We start from the raw sequence: 18,513 nt of genomic DNA on the forward strand, positions 1-18,513 counted from the left end.
ATAAAATATATCGGTGAATACATGCTTCTCTATATTAAAAAAAAATCACAACGAAATTACAACAGGTAAGTGCTGTGAAAAATAGAAACATGGTGACATAAGAAGAGCCTGACAGGGGGAACCGAAGCAAGTCCTTAGAGTGTAAGCCAGCTTCCCTAAGGAAGTGACATTTGGGCCGGGCGCGGTGGCTCACGCCTGTAATCCCAGCACTTTGGGAGGCCGAGGCGGGTGGATCACAAGGTCAAGAGATCGAGACCATCCTGGTTAACATGGTGAAACCCCGTCTCCACTAAAAATACAAAAAATTAGCTGGGCATGGTGGCGCGTGCCTGTAATCCCAGCTACTCAGGAGGCTGAGGCAGGAGAATTGCCTGAACCCAGGAGGTGGAGGTTGCGGTGAGCCGAGATCGCGCCATTGCACTCCAGCCTGGGTAACAAGAGTGAAACTCCGTCTCAAAAAAAAAAAAAAAAAAAAAAAAAAGGAAGTGACATTTGAACCGAAATCTGAAGGACAGGAGTTGATAAATGAAGTAGAAAAAGGGAGTGCCGAGGGCAGAGGGCAACTGCATGGGCAGAGGCTGGGAGCAAGATGAGCACAGCGTGGCCCAAGTAATTAGGAAGTGCCAGTGGCTGGAGTGCAGAGACAGCAGGGCAGTTTTAGCTAGAGACAAGAGTAAGGGAGGCAAGGGCTGGATCATCCTGTCCTCTGTAGGCCACAGCAAGCTGTTTGGTCTTTATGGCAGAGGAAAGGCATTTATTGAAGTGACATTTTAAAAAATTACTGATGGTTGGGCACGGTGGCTCACGCCTGTATTCCCAGCACTTTGGGAGGCTGAGGCAGGTGGATCACGTGAGGTCAGAAGTTTGAGATCAGCTTGGCCAATGTGGTGAAACTCCATCTCTACTGGAATAAATACAAAAATTAGCTGGGTGTGGTGGTGGGTGCCTGTAATCCCAGCTATTCAGGAGGCTGAGGCAGGAGAATCGCTTGAACCTGAGAGGCGAAGGTTGCAGTGTGACAAGATTTTGCCACTGCACTCCAGCCTGGGTGACAGAGTAAGACCATGTCTCAAAAAAAAAAAAAAAAAAAAAAAAAAAAATTGACAATATGAAGAATAGATTGACGGGAAATGAGAACTGAGATAAATCCTATTTTATCTTCAATTTCTACTTTAAAATCAGCTACGCTCTTTTGGAGAAAAAATTCCCTAGTTGGAAACTTCAGATAAATAGATAAAAGATGGGAGTTAGCCTCTCGGGGATTGGGAGCGTTCTGTAGCTATGTGCGGAGGTTCCCCAGGGCTCTTCCTGGTCAGGCCTATTCCTCACTCTGGAGGTCTAGAACTCTACAATGGCTGCTAGAGGTCGGTTGAAACATTTCATCAGATGATGTGATTATTAAACACCATTTTTTATCAATTCCAACTTTACAAGTTCAGGATATTGCACTTTCTCTTTATGATGGATTTCAATCGCAAACAGGACTTTTAGAAGCAACTGCTCCTTTACTTTGCTGTTCTTATCAGGCAACCTCAACATGGCTAAAACTTCACACTCTCCTAACCAATGAGCCACAACAGAAAGGCGCAGCTCTGAAGGCAAAAGTAGGTATTAAAAAAAACTGAAAAAAGCACAAACATTCAGACCATTTAACTTGGGAGTAAACATTACATGAGGCTACTCTATTACAACAGAAAGTACTGATAAGCTAAATCAAGGAAGTTTATATTCAGTAGGGAAGTTTATAACATATGAGGAAGACCTTTAAGAAATAAAATGCAGATGGGCACAGTGGCTCATGCCTGTAATCCCAACACTTTGAGAGGCCAAGGTGGGCAGACTGCTTGAGCACAGGAGTTCAAGACTAGCCTGGGCAACATGGCGAAACACCATCTCTAAAAACATTAGCTGAGCATGGTGGCACGTGGGTGTAGTCCCAGCTACTCAGGAGGCTGAGGCAGAAGGATCACTTGAGCCCAGAAGTCAAGGCTACAGTGAGCCATGATCATGCCACTGCACTCCAGACCGGGCAACAGAGACCCTGTCAAAAAAAAAAAAAAAAAAAAAAAGCTTTGCAGTTAAGCTACCTGGAAAATAAAACTTACATGAAATCCCTCTTGAACAAATAAGATAGATAAACAAAGGAATTTTTACTTGCAACATCCCCAGGTTAAGTTGCTAAAAGTCAAGGTAGTGTACTAAATGTTTTCTGAATAAAAAGACTAACAGATTATTAACACCACAGAAAAGGAACGTGCTAGTAATAAGGAACTACTCAATCATAAGAGGAGACCAAAAAGAGCGGCTTAAAAAACAAACTTTATTCCAAATTATCAGAAAAAAAAAAGGTTAACTCTGAAACATTGAACAGATTTCATTTACACTCACATGGTCATAAAACTCAAACTATCCAACAAAAATAGCATTGTGCGCTTAACAACATTTAATAATGAACGTTTCAGAGGAACATTTAGAGACTCCCACACCATTTGGGAGCCATTAGGCAATACACATTTAAACAAAGACAGCATTAAAAACTAAAAATTCCCCGATTTCAAGAGAATGCCGGTTCAAGTCTTTGATATGCATTTGCACATAAGAAATATTTTAATTTAAAAGAAACGAAGTTACCCTTTCTTCAATTGTCATCTCCTGTCCACCCTTCATTTCATGATTGCATACCCCTCACTTGACTTCATCTACCCTAAACCAGTGTTACATCAACCTGACTGGCTTCACTCAAAGCCCTCTAGATCCCGTCAACCACCATTATTCCCTTATATGTTGTTTGCACAGCCTTATATTGAGTATTACATTGTAACTGAGCTCAGGAATTTCAGGTATCCGAAGGTAATTATATACACACACGATTCTGTTTTATTGCACAGTTCACAATATAGCCGGTGATTATACAGCCAATCTTGTTGAGTATCGATTATTTAGACAAAAACATGGATTTTGTCCCCAACCACAAATGAAACAAGACAGACACACATATTCGCCACCATATAAAGGTTGTGTTTACTCTGTGGTGCAGTCCTGAGGGCTCATACCACTCTAAGTGTGTTAAATACAGAATTCAAAACATTTCTGGTGGCATCAAACATGAAGCATAGGACACAAGACCATAAGTGTCCTGCGCTCATGAGCCATTTGTGCCACATATGTAACAAAAAGGCCACTTTTAAAGCTTTTCAGATATTCAATCATGTTTGCCTTTTCACATTTTTTTTGAGACGGAGTCTCAGTCTATAGCTCAGGCTGGAGTGGAGTGGCATGATCTCAGCTCACTGCAACCTCCACCTCCTGGGTTCAAGCAATTCTCCTGCCTCAACCTCCCAAGTAGCTGGGATCACAGGCATGTGCCACTGTGCCTGGCTAATTTTTTGTATTTTTAGTACAGGGTTTTGCCATTTTGGCCAGGTTGGTCTCCAACTCCTGACCTCAAGTGATCCGCCCACCTCAGCTTCCCAAAGTGCTGGGATTACAGGCATGAGCCACCGCACCTGGCCTGAAAAAAAATTTTCAAAATTACTACGCTAGTTCACACTGAAGGTAAAAACAGTAGTTAGAATCTCTTATTAACAACACATTTTGACTTCAAATTCAGACAAAGCTGTCGGTTACAAGGTGTTGAATTTTTTTGTCAAATTTAAGAAATCTATAGGACAACACAAAACCATCCCTAGTAATGTATTTGCAGTTTGGTCTTCAAAAGCTGCAAAGAGTGACAAAGAAATTAAAAAAAAATACCGAGTTAAAACCATTAAAAATATTTATTAGTAATTGTTTTTAAATGCCACTTATTTGAGACAGCACTAACCAAAGCATTTTCCTTAGATTTCTCACTTAGCTTGTATTTCACAAAAGTGCTTTAGAACTTAGATTTCTACCATCTGTATGGAGTGTAAAGACACAAGGAAGCCCAACAAAACCAAAGGCCCAACGATGTCTATTCCCAGGGCCAAGTTAGAACCCCAGGCTAACCGACCTGCCCTGTGCTGAGTTGCTGGACACACCTGTGATGCAAAGAGTCACATACAGGAATAAGGGAGTCAGGCACCAAGGCACCTTTATTCATTCATTTTTCAAACTCAACTCCCTTGAAATTCTGACTGTAATAGGCCAAAGGACGTTACTCATATTTATTTGGTGCCAAATTATTGTTATTTTTAAATGCTTACATCTGCACCTTAAAGTAAACTGCAACATCCAGCACAACACTGTCAGACAGAGGTGCCGTATGGCTACTTAGCTTCATTACTGCCTGGCTAACACTTAACATGCTTCATCCTTTACAGCTGGAAGAAGGATGTTCACTGCTTTTCACCAGCCACACCGCATTTAGAGGTAAACAGCTTTTATGAACTATTTGCCCAGAAACTTTCAGTAAACTACCAAGTTGAGGCCCTGATTTTATTTTGGTCAGTAGGTGCACATACTCACATGCAATCACCCAGAAAGAAGAAAAACTGGTTAACATGAAACCTACCATCATGTCAGATGCTGAAAATCAATCTTTAACTACATATTTACAGAAAGGGTTTTAGAATTCATAATCCACTTTTTCAGTCTGTCTTTTATATTTCATTAGTCAGTTTTAAGTGGCATATGAATCATTTTGCTTTATCTGGAAAATATTTTCACATTTTCCAATTCCTTTGTCAAAGAAGTTTTCCTCTGTTAAGGGATAAGAATGCTATTTGGCTATTACCTACTTTTAAAATTCAAACTAACCCTTCAAACATGTTTATTTAGATCATATGCTCTCAAACTATCTTTTACTGACACAATGGTAAAACTGGGTTCCCAAAACCTCAAAACCCTGATAAAGTCTCTATTTCCAAGAATAAAATAAAAGACAGCCAACACTGTGGGATGAAAATGATCCTGAGCCTTTTTCCCACTCTGTAACATTTAGAAACTAGGGGGGGAAAAGTGGGATTGCATTGACAGACATCCAAAACAAAATGTTATGGAAGCGTTTATTTTTTAAAAGGAGAGTTTTAAGAGAACAGGACGCTTGAATATGACCAGCTCCTACTCAAGGGGAAAAATAACCACAGACCTTTGCTGAGATGGCACCAATAATTTAAAGAAACGAAGCTAAACGGAATTTTATCTATACACAATTAATATGAAAACTTAACAGGATGGAACACTTATAACAAAATTTAAGTCCCTTCATCTTTTGGCAATGAAATAAGTGAAATTAACATAAGGATATTTTGGAAGGGTTGAAGGTCACAGTCAAAATCAAACAGAAAACTTTTAAACTGGAAAGCAAAATGCTAACTTTCATAGCTCCTTGATCTACCCTATCTAAATAGAAATAGTATAATGACTATCCAATAGATGCTTAGTTTCAAAATGAATACAAGCAATTTACCATGAAAAGCCTATACCTAATAAGCTGCTTTTCTGCTCTGTTCTGCTCCTTTGTTATATGCTTGAGCTTAATGAAGACTACCCTCTACAGCTCCTCCTGAGGGCAGAGAAGCAAGTAATGGAGTAAAAAAGTAAGCCTGAAAAGCCCCTGGCCCCTGAGGACCTTCTCTCTGGCCGGTTACAAACACTTATGTTTCAATGCAGAAGATTTCAAGACTGATTTGAAGAATAGAATCCTATCTTGGGGATTAGGTTCCCTGTCAAAGGCCATCAGATGGACAGCTATTTACCAGGCAATTAGCCTAAAGCTCTTAGGTAATGATAAAAAACAAAACCAGCAAACAAAACTCCCCATATTTTCCTATTGGAACATTTCATTCTGTTTTGTTGATGCTTAAGGAAAACAGCTTTGCCCATAATTCACTGTGGCCTGGAGTTATGACACCAACTTGTATTTGGCCAATTAAGAAAGAGGCCAAACTACATTCTTCTTAGAAGTTCTGTTCAGTTGAAAAATGGCACTTAACTGGTGGTGTTTTCATATAACCTTTAACAAGAACTCATAAGTTGCATTGATTATGCCCCAAGAGATAAGGGACCGATGATAATTCAGATGGGCACCTCTGAAAAGATTTATCAGTTTTCTGTCTCGTTCCAGCCAGATTTTTTGGAAAACCTTGGGGAAAGACTGAAATTCCCCACCAATCTGAGACTGTATGCGAGTTTTTACAACATTAATTGGAAAAAACAAGAATCCCAACATGGCACCCAACAGACCTCCACAGATAAAATCATTGACCAAATGAGCGCTGTGAGTCGTTGCGGTAGGCAGATGTTCCTTAATGGGACCTCGGAGGCCGAAAAAAAAGACATTGCTGAGTCCATTACGGAAAAGAATGGGCACCAAGCCTCGATAATACTCTCCAATTCCATGACACTTCAGTGCCTTGAATGCCTGGTAAGTGTTGGTAAATTTGTCATGATGCTTGTGGTCTTGAAGCAATGTCTGAACTCTTTCCAGTGGAGTGAAAATTGCTTCTGTTGTCCCTGCAAGCACTGCTGCCACGCTGCGAGTTGCAAACTCTGGAGCACTGACATGCTTGTGGAGAAGGCAGGATAAATCCTCATACAGACCAAACATAAGTGCGAGCGTAGTTGTCTTCTGCATCAATGGGGGAAGGATTCCACGATACAAGTTTCGAAACCCATCCCTTCTCAACTGAAGTATTGCATCCCGGGTTTTGATGCCATACAGCTGCTGTCGAAAGAGGACCTTCTGAATGGGAAATGTGATTGCGACGTTGTTGAAGGCTGCACAGCAGCCACACAAGTAATGCTTCATTTCACCAACGTTTGTAATATGAGGTGACATATCTTGTTTTGAAGATGTTAGTATTGGTGGTCTCTTTTCATGAGCTTCTGAATCCATCATGTTGCTTAAGATCTTTCTTTTTCATGAAGGACTTTTTTTAACCTACAAATAATAAATGACAACGGGTAAACCCGTTTTTATAGAGAGCTAAACACATGGAATTTCTCCCTAATCCATCCTCTAATATCTGGACACCACACTTTCCTTTTCAGGCTAGATCAATGATTCTTAAAGCACTTTCAGAAGACCCCTGGAAGTTCCTGAGATCCTTTTGGGAGTCTAGGAGGTTTTCCTTTTTCAAACTATGTGAGGCTTGATTTTTTGCATATACTTTAATCAAAACGACGTATCACAACAGACTGCAGTAAACAGGAAACTCCATGTGTCTTTTAAGTCAGATATGAAAGAGGCTTAGAAAATTGTAAGATATTTTCTAATGACTGTAAAATCATTAGAAAAAAATGGGGGACATGAGTAGTTATTTTTCATGGAAATGTGTTAACATGTAATGTGTTTACCATCACCTTAAAATTAATATTTTAAATTCTTAAAGACCTGGAATATGAGTCCATATAAACAAAGGCTGTTTGGGGCCCACAATAATTTTTTAAGAGTGTAAAGGAGTTCTAACACCAAAAAGTTTCGAGAGGCACTAGACTAGTTCGTAAGTACTGACTACACTATATAACAGTATATTATCCTGCTGAAATAGACCCACATTCTATAGCAAGACATGCATTCATTCTATTCATATTTATACTTCTTTGGTACCTGCTATGAACTAGGTCCTCTGCTAAGTTGCTCGAGATTCAAAGATAAGGAACTTACAAACTAATAGAATTTGCCAAGGTGAACAATTACACCAATGTGACAGCTTCTCTGATAACTATCCATGTGGGAACACAGGTAAGGGACACTGAACATGCATCGTGGAAGGTGGAGGTGTGGGACGAGCAGGGCAAGGAAGGCCTGCAGGTATGTACCATGCACTCCATTTTCATACACGAATTCTCAAAACAACTCCATAAAGTATTATTTTTCCAGTTTTACAAATGAATAAAACCAGTATTTTCTTTTGTTCAAGGCACAGCTAGTAACTGGTGGGGTGAGCATTTTGAAATGAAGTCTGACTGATTCCAGGGTTCATATCCCTGCTACCATATCACAGATGGCAATGACTATGTGAGGCTGCCCTGGGATAAGAGGTAGCTATACCAGATAGTGCTGAAAATGATTTGAAGCCTGCACACATAGGCTGAGCTGAGTGGAACTAGCCAAAGTTCTGCCCCTATAATACATTTGCCCCTGTAAAATGCAGTATCTTTCCTTGCCAGTCATCTAAATCTGATTCCCTCTCTTCCTCCCTGAAAGAGTCCAGAACCAAATAGTTGGGTCACTCAGAACAATTCCTACCTTCCAGTGCTGGTCTTGGAAATCACCTTTATTTGGGGGATAAAAAGGATAATCACCTTTATTTGTATTATATCTTATATATGTGTGTATATATGTATGGGGGTGGTGTGTGTGTGTGTGTGTGTGTGTGTGTGTGTGTGTGTGTGTCCGGCTAAATATTTTAAAACTGGATTTTAATTCCTTAACAGTAAGAGACGGCCAGGCATGGTAGCTCATACCTGTAATCCCAGCACTTTGGGAGGCTAAGGTAAGAGGATCGCTTGAATCTAGGAGTTTGAGACAAGCGTGGGCAACATAAAGAGATCCCATGCCTACAAAAAATTTAAAAATTAGCTGAGCATAGTAGCACATGCCTGTAGCCCCAACTATCTGGGATGCTGAGGTGGTAGGATCAATTAAGCCAGGGAGGTCAAGGCTGCAGTGAACCATGATTGCACCACTGCACTCCAGCCTGGGTAACAGATCAAGACTCTTGTTTCTAAAAATAATAACAACAATTTAAAAATTAAAAATAGTAGTCAGGTGCAGTGGCTCATGCCTGTAATCTCAGTACTTTGGAAGACCAAGGCGGGAGGATCGCATGATCCCAGGAATTTGTGAACAGCTTGGACAACACGGTGAGACCCTCTCTCTACAAAAATAAAAATAAATTAGCTAGGCATGGTGGCATGTACCTGCAGTCCCAGCTACTGGGAAGGTGGTGGCAGAAGCACCTCTTGAGCCCAGGAAGTTGAGGCTGCAGTGAGCTGTGTTCATGTCACTGTGTTCCAGCCTGGGTGACAGTAATACCTTTTTTTTTTTTTTTTAAAAAAAAAACAAAACAAAACATACAATCCAACAATCCTAATTCTGGGGATATAACCAAAATAACTGAAACAAAGTCTCAAAGACTTTGCACACCCATGTTCACAAAGGTACTATTCACAACAGCTAAGAGGCAGAAGCAATCCAAACCATATTTAAGGGTTTCAATGAGAAATAATAAAAACAATGAAAAAATGTCTGGGTCTTTGACTTAGAACAAAAAATTGCCAAGTTCCTTATGTTTTTTTTCTTCCTCATACTACACACATGCTGTGGTGAACTGCTAAACATTCAGGACAAAAGATGTTAAAGAGAACCGTGACTACTCTCAAATTAAAAAGCATAGAGCTGAGGCACAGAAAGAATCAGAAAGCACCAGTTCCTAAGGGGCGTATATGTGCCAGAGCCAACGATATGTAATGAATATGAACACGAACACAGAACCATAATTTTCCTTCTAAGATTATAGATTAAGAAAATAATTCACACAACATGTACACAAAGATTCAGCCATAATATAGTCACAGCAAGGCTTTTAACAGCAAATACTGAATAAAAATGCTCAACAGAAAAGGATACAATGTCCAAGTGAAGATGTATCCACAGCATGAGCCACATACTTAATAAACATAAGCATTTAAGGTTCAGTATAGCATGAATTTTAAATTTTTAGTGGTATTTAGATGGAAAGTGAAAATTAAATAGTATTATGTATGTCAGGTACCTATGTCAGGGGAGATAAGACATGCAAATAATTAGACTATATGAAGATGATAAATACAGTCAAGGAAAGTATCAAGGCTCCATACAGCAGACCGTCATTAATCAGCTGTCTGGAGGGAATGACAGGCAGAACAGGAACCCTGGGCTCCGCTCTGAAGGCTGAGTGTCACTATGCACATAACTGTGAAACACATTTTAGCCAATGGAGCGGCACAGGCTAAGGCATAGGTCTTGGGCCAAAGGAGCAGTGTCACCACATTCTTGGAGATTACTTGTGTATGCCCTGCAGAGGCACAATGTAGGTGGAGAAGGATGGGTAGCTGATGAGGACAGAGAAGCAGGCTAGGACTCTCAGGAAAATCCCAAGACCCTCTCAACAATACTACATTATATATATCTATACATGTCTATACATATATAGATACTTTTTTTTTTTTTTTTTTTTTTTTTTGAGACAGTGTCTTACTCTGTTGCCCAAGCTGGAATGCAGTGGTGTAATCTTGGCTCACCTGCAGCTTTAACCTCCTGGAGTCAAGCAATTCTCCGACCTCAGCCTTCTGAGTACCTGAGACTACAGGCTTTTTTCTTTTTTTGAAACTGAGTCTCGCTCTATTGTCCAGGCTGCAGTGCAGTGGCATAATCTTGGCTCACTGCAACCTCTGCCTCCCATGTTCAAGTGATTCTACTGCTTCAGCCTCCTGAGTAGCTGGGATTACAGGTGCACACCACCATGCCTGGCTAGTTTTTCTATTTTTAGTAGACGCAGTTTCACCGTGTTGGCCAGGCCAGTCTTGAGCTCCTGACCTCAGTTGATCCGCCTCCCAAAGTGCTGGGATTACAGGCATGGGCCACCGAGCCTGGTCTAATTTTTGTATTTTTTGTAGAGATACGTTTCAACACATTGCCCAGGCTGGTCTCGAGCTTCTGGGCTGAAGTGATCCACTCGCCTCAGCCGCTCAAGGTGCTGGGATTACAGGTGAAAGCCACTGTGCCTGGCCAACATTCTTTTCTTTCTCTTGTAAAGCAGATGAAAGAAACTATTTTACTTAAGTATGTTACACCAAGATCTGTGTGTCCTTTTTGAAGAATATAGACTATTATTAAGAAAATGTAGACATCTGTACAATCTATGGCCCAATGACCCTTTGAAGTTTGAGCTGCTTTGCCGTCATGTTTCTATTAGAAAAGATGAACTCTTAACTGAGAGCAAGTTAGGACTAATGTCACTGAAGGCCCAAAGTCTACCCTAAGGAAGGTAATATGAGGAGTCAGGAAACTTCTCCTCACTCAAAGTCACCTGGTTGTATCCAGAGAGCTGGGCAGTGTCAGAGGTAAAACCTTTCACTGTCCCCTCCCTGATCAGGAGAGCCATACTACCTCTAAGGTCCAAAATATTTTGTTCAGTTGAAGAAACCTGCTCTGAAAATTTGTTTTGCTGCAATTTAAACAGAGGAATTACTTCGAATTTTGGTGGGTACTAATGCAGTTAGATTATGAAGTCACCTGTATGCTCCATTGAGAGATCCCAGATTCCTTGGAGTTGGGCTGTTTGTAGATCCAGTAACAACAAAAAAAATCACTTAAATAAAAATTCAGAAAATAAATGTGTATTACCTAAGCGAATAGAGAAAAAAAGCTGGAAATCAATTAAATACACAGAGAGTCTCTCCTCCAGGCTCACCGGCCTACTCGGGTCTCACCTCACCTGCACTAATGCAAGGGGCCCTGCAGCAAGCAACCTGACTCTGTCCACACTCACCCCACCAGCTTCTCCCTGCCTTCTTCCAAACTACTCATCGTTTAAAACACACACACACACACACACACACACACACACACACACACACACACACACACAACTAAGTAAAAAAAGTAAGGTGTATAACAATGCATTTTGGAATCTAATATCAGCAAAGAGATATTAGAGGTTGCACAGTACTCTATGAAATGACTGCACTATATACAATTTATTAAGGTTGCACAGTATTAAGATTGCACAGTACTCTATGAAATGACCACACCATATACAATTTATTCTGTCTCCTATTTATGATTGCTGTTTTTTTTTCTTTTTTATGGTTTTGTTTTTTATTTTTAAAGTTTGGAAAAGCCTGTGGACAATTCAGCTTACCAAGTGTGTGAGTGTGTGTAAAAGATACAGGTTTTTAATCCCAGGACATTCCAGACCTGTCTAGAGGAAAGGTCTGAATAAACCTGTGCCCCGTCCCCACTTTTTTTTTTTTTTTTTTTTTAAACATTTTTTTGGGTTTTCTTGAGGCAGAGTCTCGCTTAGTCATCCAGGCTGGAGTGCAGTGGCGTGACCTCAGCTCACTGCAGCCTGCGCCTCACAGGTTCAAGTGATTATCCTGCCTCAGCCTTCTGAGTAGCTGAAATTACAGGCGCCTGCCACCATGCCTGGCTAATTTTTGTATTTTTAGCAGAGATGGGAGTTCACCATATTGGCTGGGCTGGTCTTGAACTCCTGGCCTCCCAAGGTGCTGGGATTATAGGCATGAACCACCAGCCCGGCCTTTAAAAAATTTAAGTTCAGGCCGGGCGCGGTGGCTCAAGCCTGTAATCCCAGCACTTTGGGAGGCCGAGGCGGGTGGATCACGAGGTCAAGAGATCGAGACCATCCTGGTCAACATGGTGAAACCCCGTCTCTACTAAAAATACAAAAACATTAGCTGGGCATGGTGGTGCGTGCCTGTAATCCCAGCTACTCAGGAGGCTGAGGCAGGAGAATTGCCTGAACCCAGGAGGCGGAGGTTGCGGTGAGCCGAGATCGCGCCATTGCACTCCAGCCTGGGTAACAAGAGCGAAACTCCGTCTCAAAAAAAAAAAAAAAAAAAAAAAAAAATTTAAGTTCAAAGGTACATGGGCAGGTTTGTTATGTAGATAAATTTCTGTCATGGGGTTTGTTGTACAGATTATTTCGTCACCTAAGTATTAAGTTTGGCACCTGTTAATTATTCTTCCTGATCCTCTCCCTCCTCCCACCCTTCACCCTCCTATAGGCCCCAGTGTGTGCTGTTCCCTCTATGTGCCCATGAGGTCACATCATTTAGCTCCCATTCATAATTGAGAACATGTGGTATTTGGTTTTCTGTTTTTGAGTTAGTCTGCTAAGAATAATGGCTTCCAGCTCCATCCACGTTCCTGCAAAGGACATAATCTTATTCTTTTTATGACTGCATAGTATTCCATGGACTATATGTACCACATTTTCTTGATCCCGTGTACTACTGATGGTCATTTAGGTTGATTCCATGTCTTTGCTATTGCAAACAGTGCTTCAGTGAACACGGATGTGCATGTGTCTTTATAGTAGAACTATGCCTCTGTGTATTATTTTTTTCTATTTTGCCTTTACATAACACAGCAATGGGCAACCTTGTACCTATGCCATGTGAATGGCTTTGCCATTCAAAACTTTTTTCTTTTTTTGAGTCAGAGTCTCACTCTGTTGCCAGGCACCAAGCTGGAGTGCAGTGGCGCAACCTCAGCTCACTGCAACCTCCACCTCCCAGGTTCAAGCAATTCTCCTGCCTGAGACTCCTGGGTAGCTGGGACTACACGTGCGCGCCACCACACCCAGCTAATTTTTCTATTTTTTAGTAAAGATGGTGTTTCACCATGTTGGCCAGAATGGTCTCAATCTCTTGACCTGATGATCTGCCAGCCTTGGCCCCCAAAACTTTTTTTTTTTTTTTGAGACAGGGTCTAATTCTGTTGCCTAGGCTAGAATGCAGTGGCACAATCATGGCTTACTGTAACCTCAAACTCCTAGGTTCAAATGATCCTCCTGCCTCAGCCTCCTGAGTACCTGGAACTATAGGCATACAGTACCACCAAATTTGGCTAATTTTTCTTTTTACTTTTTTTTGTAGAGGAGGGCTCTTGTTAACGTTAGCCAGGCTTGTCTCAAACTCCTAGCCCCAAGCAATCCTCATGCCTCAACTTCCCAAACTGCTGGGATTACAAGGAGTGAGCCACCTTGCCTGCCATTTAAAATTTTTGAATACGATTTAGCATCTTTCATTTCTATTGACCACTTCTTTACTATACATTTTCATATATGTTGCCCATTTTTCTGCTGGTGCTTTGGTTGTCTTATTGGTTTGTAAAGTATCTTTTGGATATGAAGAAAATGAATCTAGTTATTAGTCAAATTATGGCAACTAATTTTTCCATGTCTGTATCATTTTATTCACTGAAGTTCTTGAATTGGATATTAAATATATCTCAACTTCTAGATTTCATGTTCTCCTTAGAAGATCTTCATTACTCCAAGTAATCCAGGCTTTCTTTCACAACTTTTTTTTGAGAGAGTCTCACTCTATCACCTAGGATGGTGTACAGTGGCATGATCTCGGCTTGCTGCAACCTCTGCTTTTCCAGTTCAAGTGATTCTCCTGCCTCAGCCTCCAAAGTAGCTGTGCCACCATGCCCAGCTAATTTTTATATTTTAAGTAGAGACAAGGTTTTGCTACATTGGCCAGGCTGGTCTCAAACCTCTGGCCTCAAGTAACCTGCCTGCCTCAGCCTCCCAAAGTGCTGGGATTACAGGCCCTTCCATAATTTTTATGGTTTCATTTATCACCTATACTGTAATCTTTCAGGAATATCAGTATAAAAAGTGAGGCAAAGATAAGAGACTGCCAACATCACTGATTAATGAACTCTGTTTTCATCAGTTGCAGCATAATCTAAATACCCATGCACATTTGCATTGATTTCTGCACTCCATTCTTTTCCACAAAAATCCTAGTATTTCTTCTCTAGTACTAGCCTATTTTAACCTACTGCAGCATCGGAATATGTTTCATCATCTAGTAGAGCCTTCCCCCTCTAAAGGGAATTGTTACAGTTCTCCTGGCCCTCTCATTTTTCTCAGGTAAACTTCAGTGTATTCTCCCCCAAAATCCTGTTGGTGTTTTATGGTGGATGATGTACCCATAGGATGAGACATATAGTTATTAAAAATAGGCTGGGTGGCCAGGCACAGTGGCTCATGCCTATAATCCCAGCATTTTGGGAGGCTGAGGTGGGCAGATCACTTGAAATCAGGGGTTTGAGACCAGCCTGGCCAACATGGCGAAACCCCATCTCTATAAAAATACAAAAATTAGTCTGGCATGGTGGCATATGCCTGTAGTCCCAGCTACTCGGGAGGCTGAGGCAGAAGAATCACTTGAACCCAGGAGGTGGAGGTTGTAGTGAGCTGAGACTATACCACTGCACTCCAGCCTGGGCGACAAGAGAGAAGCTCCATCTCAAAAAATACATAAATAAATAAATAAATATTTAAGGTTCAGAATAGTATTAATTTTGAGCTTTTAGTGGTATTTAGATGGAAAGAGTAAAAATTAAACAGCGTATGTATGTCAGGTACCTATGTCAGCGGAGGTAAGACATGCAAATTATTAGACTATAGGGAGATAAATGCAATCGTGGAAGGTATCAAGGCCCCGTACAGCAGGAGGTCATTAACTAGCTGTCTGGAGGAAATGACAGACAGGACACAACAAGAGCTATCTTAATTTTAAATACTCGACATCTTATTCGAAATTGAATCTTGACTTTGTAAGAACTTGGTATCTTCCAATTTACTTACAACATTTTTCTTTTTCTTTTTCTTTTTTTTTTTTTTTTTGAAACAGAGTTAGCTCTTGTTGGCCAGGTTCGCGTGCAATGGTGTGATATTGGCTCACCGCAACCTCTGCCTCCCAGGTTCAAGCAATTCTCCTATCTCAGCCTCCTGAGTAGCTGGGACTAGAGGCGCATGTCACCATGCCTGGCTAATTTTTGTATTTTTAGTAGAGATGGGGTTTCATCATATTGGTCAGGCTGGTCTCAAACTCCTGACCTACGGCAAACAACTCGCCTTAGCCTCCCAAAGTGCTGGGATTACAAGTGTGAGCCATCACACCCTGTCTTACTTAGAACTTTTTGCAAACCTTAAAGTATTAAAATTTTCTTCATATAGATGTTTATTATTTCTTACACCTAAGTATTTTACATCTAAGTATTACATCTATACTTATAGATGTACTTACAACATACTTACAATTTTGTTTTAAATTTTTTAATATTTTTCTTTTTGAGATGGGGTTTTACTATGTTGCCCAGGCTGGTCTTAAACTTCTGGGTTCAAGCTGTCCTCCCACTTCAGCCTCCCAAAGTGCTGAGATCATAGGCATGAGCCACTTCACCCTGCCTGATTATTATTATTCATAGGCTGTTTACTTCCACCAATTTTCTTTTTTTTTTTTTTTTTCAGACGGAGTTTCGCTCTTGTTACCCAGGCTGGAGTGCAATGGCGCCATCTCGGCTCACCACAACCTCCGTCTCCTGCGTTCAAGCAATTCTCCTGCCTCAGCCTCCCGAGTAGCTGGGACTACAGGCGTATGCCACCATGCCCAGCTAATTTTTGTATTTTTAGTAGAGACGGGGTTTCACCATGTTGACCAGGATGGTCTCGATCTCTTGACCTCGTGATCCACCCGCCTCGGCCTCCCAAAGTGCTGGGATTACAAGCGTGAGCCACCGAGCCCGGCACTTCCACCAATTTTCTAACTGGTTTTGTTTGCATAAGAAAAAAACTAACAATTCTTGGGTATTAAGGTTAGAACTAGCTAATTTACTGAATCCTTACTGTGTCTCAGTTTTTTGGTGAATTTCAGTTTCCACAATATAAAAGATCACTTGCAAAAAATTTTGCCTTCTCTTTTATAATATGTATAATTCTTTCTTCTTATTGAACCGACAAATACTTCCTGAACAAAATTAAATTACAATAAGATTATAATAAATTACAACTATTATAATCTTTATAATTACATATATATAAAATTATAGTTCTTATATTTTTCTTGACACTTGTGGGAACTCTCCTAGAGATTACCATTAAGCTGGCTTTTTGCTTTAAACAGGAAGTTCTTGTCATCTGAGTGTTTATAATCCAAGTCCTAGCAGTTTTCAAGTTTACACAGGGAAACAAATCAAGACACAAAAATGTTCACTTATCAGCTGAGCCACACAAGACTTATTCCCACTCAAGTATTCCTCCTCCCTGTTTATCATCTACCCTTGCCCTACTGTACGACTGTTTTGTAAACATGAAGGAGGCCTATTACATAATTTTATCTCACAAATTATGCCAAAAACCCCAAGAGTTCAATCTATATTCAAAGAATTAGTATAACTGCAACTATAACTTAAGCTCCTGCCCCCAACTATTAACTACGAAATTGTGCTTCCCATTAAAAATAGATTCCAGGCTGGGTGTGGTAGCTTATACCTGTAATCCCAGCACTTTGGGAGGCCAAGGCAGGCAGATCACTTGAGGTCAGGAGTTCAAGACCAGCTGGGTCAACATGGAAAAACTTTTATCTGTACTAAAAATATGAGAATTAGCCAGCCGTGATGGCGCGTGCCTGTAATCCCAGCTACTCAGGAGGCTGAGGCAGGAAAATCACCTGAACCCAGGAAGCAAGGTTGCAGTGAGCTGAGATTGCACCACTGTACTCCAACTTGGGTGACAGAGCAAGACTCCATCTCAAAAATAAACAAAATAAAAAATAGAAATGGATTCCATTTTTCTAGTCAACTGGTAAGGGTCTCGTAGAGAATTTTCAAACATGGGAAGGAAACATACACTTCTTCTTCTTGTACTGAAGTTCAATCACCTCCACACCTTCCCACCACCAATAACTCAAGAGTCTATCTTCAACTTTGGTCAAATGCTTTTAGGGAAGCTCCTGAGATGATCATACAAACACTGGAGACAGAGTCAGTGTAATATTTAAGAGTACAGCCTCTGGAACCTACTAATTACCTGGGTTTAAATCCTAGCTCCACCACACATGTACTATGGGAACTTTGACTAGTCAATCTATAGTTTATTTTCTTTATAAAACACGACTATTAACTACCTCATAGACTAGCTCAATTAACTGAGCTAATACCATAGAAAGCACACGGGAGAGCAGTCTAGTGTACAGTAGGTACTCAACAAGGGCAAGCTATTATTATTATTACTCTTTTCTGATGTATTTGTTTGGTGTATTACGTTAGCATATTTCTTGGTGATTACTCACCTTTGCAACATGAGGATAAATGCTACTTAGCTGTGGTGAAATATTCTTTTAGTATACTGCTAATTTCCATTTGCTAATATTTTAAAATGTCATATTACTGTTCATAACAGATCATGTTGTCATTTTTTTTTTTTTCTTTTTTTGTAAGACAGGGTCTCACTCTGTCACCTACGCTGGAGTGTAGTGGTACAATCATGGCTCACTGCAGCCTCAACCTCCCAGACTCAAGCAATCCTCCCAGCTGGGACCACACACGTGTGCCACATGCCTGGCTAGTTTTTCACTTTTTTGTAGAGACAGGGTTTCCCTGTGTTGCCCAGGCTGGTCTGGAACTCCTTGGCTCAAGCAATCCTCCCACCTCAGCCTCCCAAAGTGTTGGGATTATGAGCATAAGCCATGACACTCAAGTAAGTTTTTAGTTTTAATTCTATCTTCACATCAAGTGCCAGTGTCAATGTTCCACTGGCTTTGTAAAAAGAATATGTGATTTCCCCATCAATATACTGTGTAACAATTTAAATCTTATAAAACTATCTGTTCCTTGAAGTTTAAAAAAGAGTTTACCTGTAATACCATCTGAGCCTGGAGTTTGGCAGGATGATAGCTTTTTGATAATGTTCCCAATTTCTTCCATTGTTTTTGTTCTATTATGTTCTCTCTTCTGGAGTCAATTTTGATAAATGGATTTCCTTTAAAAAAAAAAAAAAAAAA

The 18,513-nt window shown here is 40.6% G+C and overlaps 1 protein-coding gene across 4 annotated transcripts in view; it reads right to left on the reverse strand.

Annotated features, from left to right (window-relative positions):
• Positions 1-2,306: 2,306 nt before the first annotated feature.
• Positions 2,307-18,513, reverse strand: part of SLC25A51 (solute carrier family 25 member 51) — a 20,210-nt gene continuing 4,003 nt past the window's right edge. For 3 of the 4 annotated variants that reach the window (XM_032240119.1, XM_032240118.1, XM_032240120.1), the window contains 2 exons: positions 18,367-18,491; positions 3,753-6,862 (listed from right to left, as the gene is read on the reverse strand). In XM_032240119.1, the coding sequence (XP_032096010.1) occupies positions 5,927-6,820 (894 nt within the window). In that variant the 5' untranslated portion in view covers positions 6,821-6,862; positions 18,367-18,491 and the 3' untranslated portion in view covers positions 3,753-5,926. Of the gene's footprint in view, positions 3,719-3,752; positions 6,863-18,366; positions 18,492-18,513 lie in introns of those variants that run through there. The other variant, XM_032240121.1, reaches the window with a different exon arrangement.

The sequence above is a fragment of the Sapajus apella genome, unplaced genomic scaffold, assembly GCF_009761245.1.
Source record: "Sapajus apella isolate SASKATOON/1434 unplaced genomic scaffold, GSC_monkey_1.0 scaffold46, whole genome shotgun sequence".
Classification (NCBI taxonomy): Eukaryota; Metazoa; Chordata; class Mammalia; order Primates; family Cebidae; genus Sapajus; species Sapajus apella.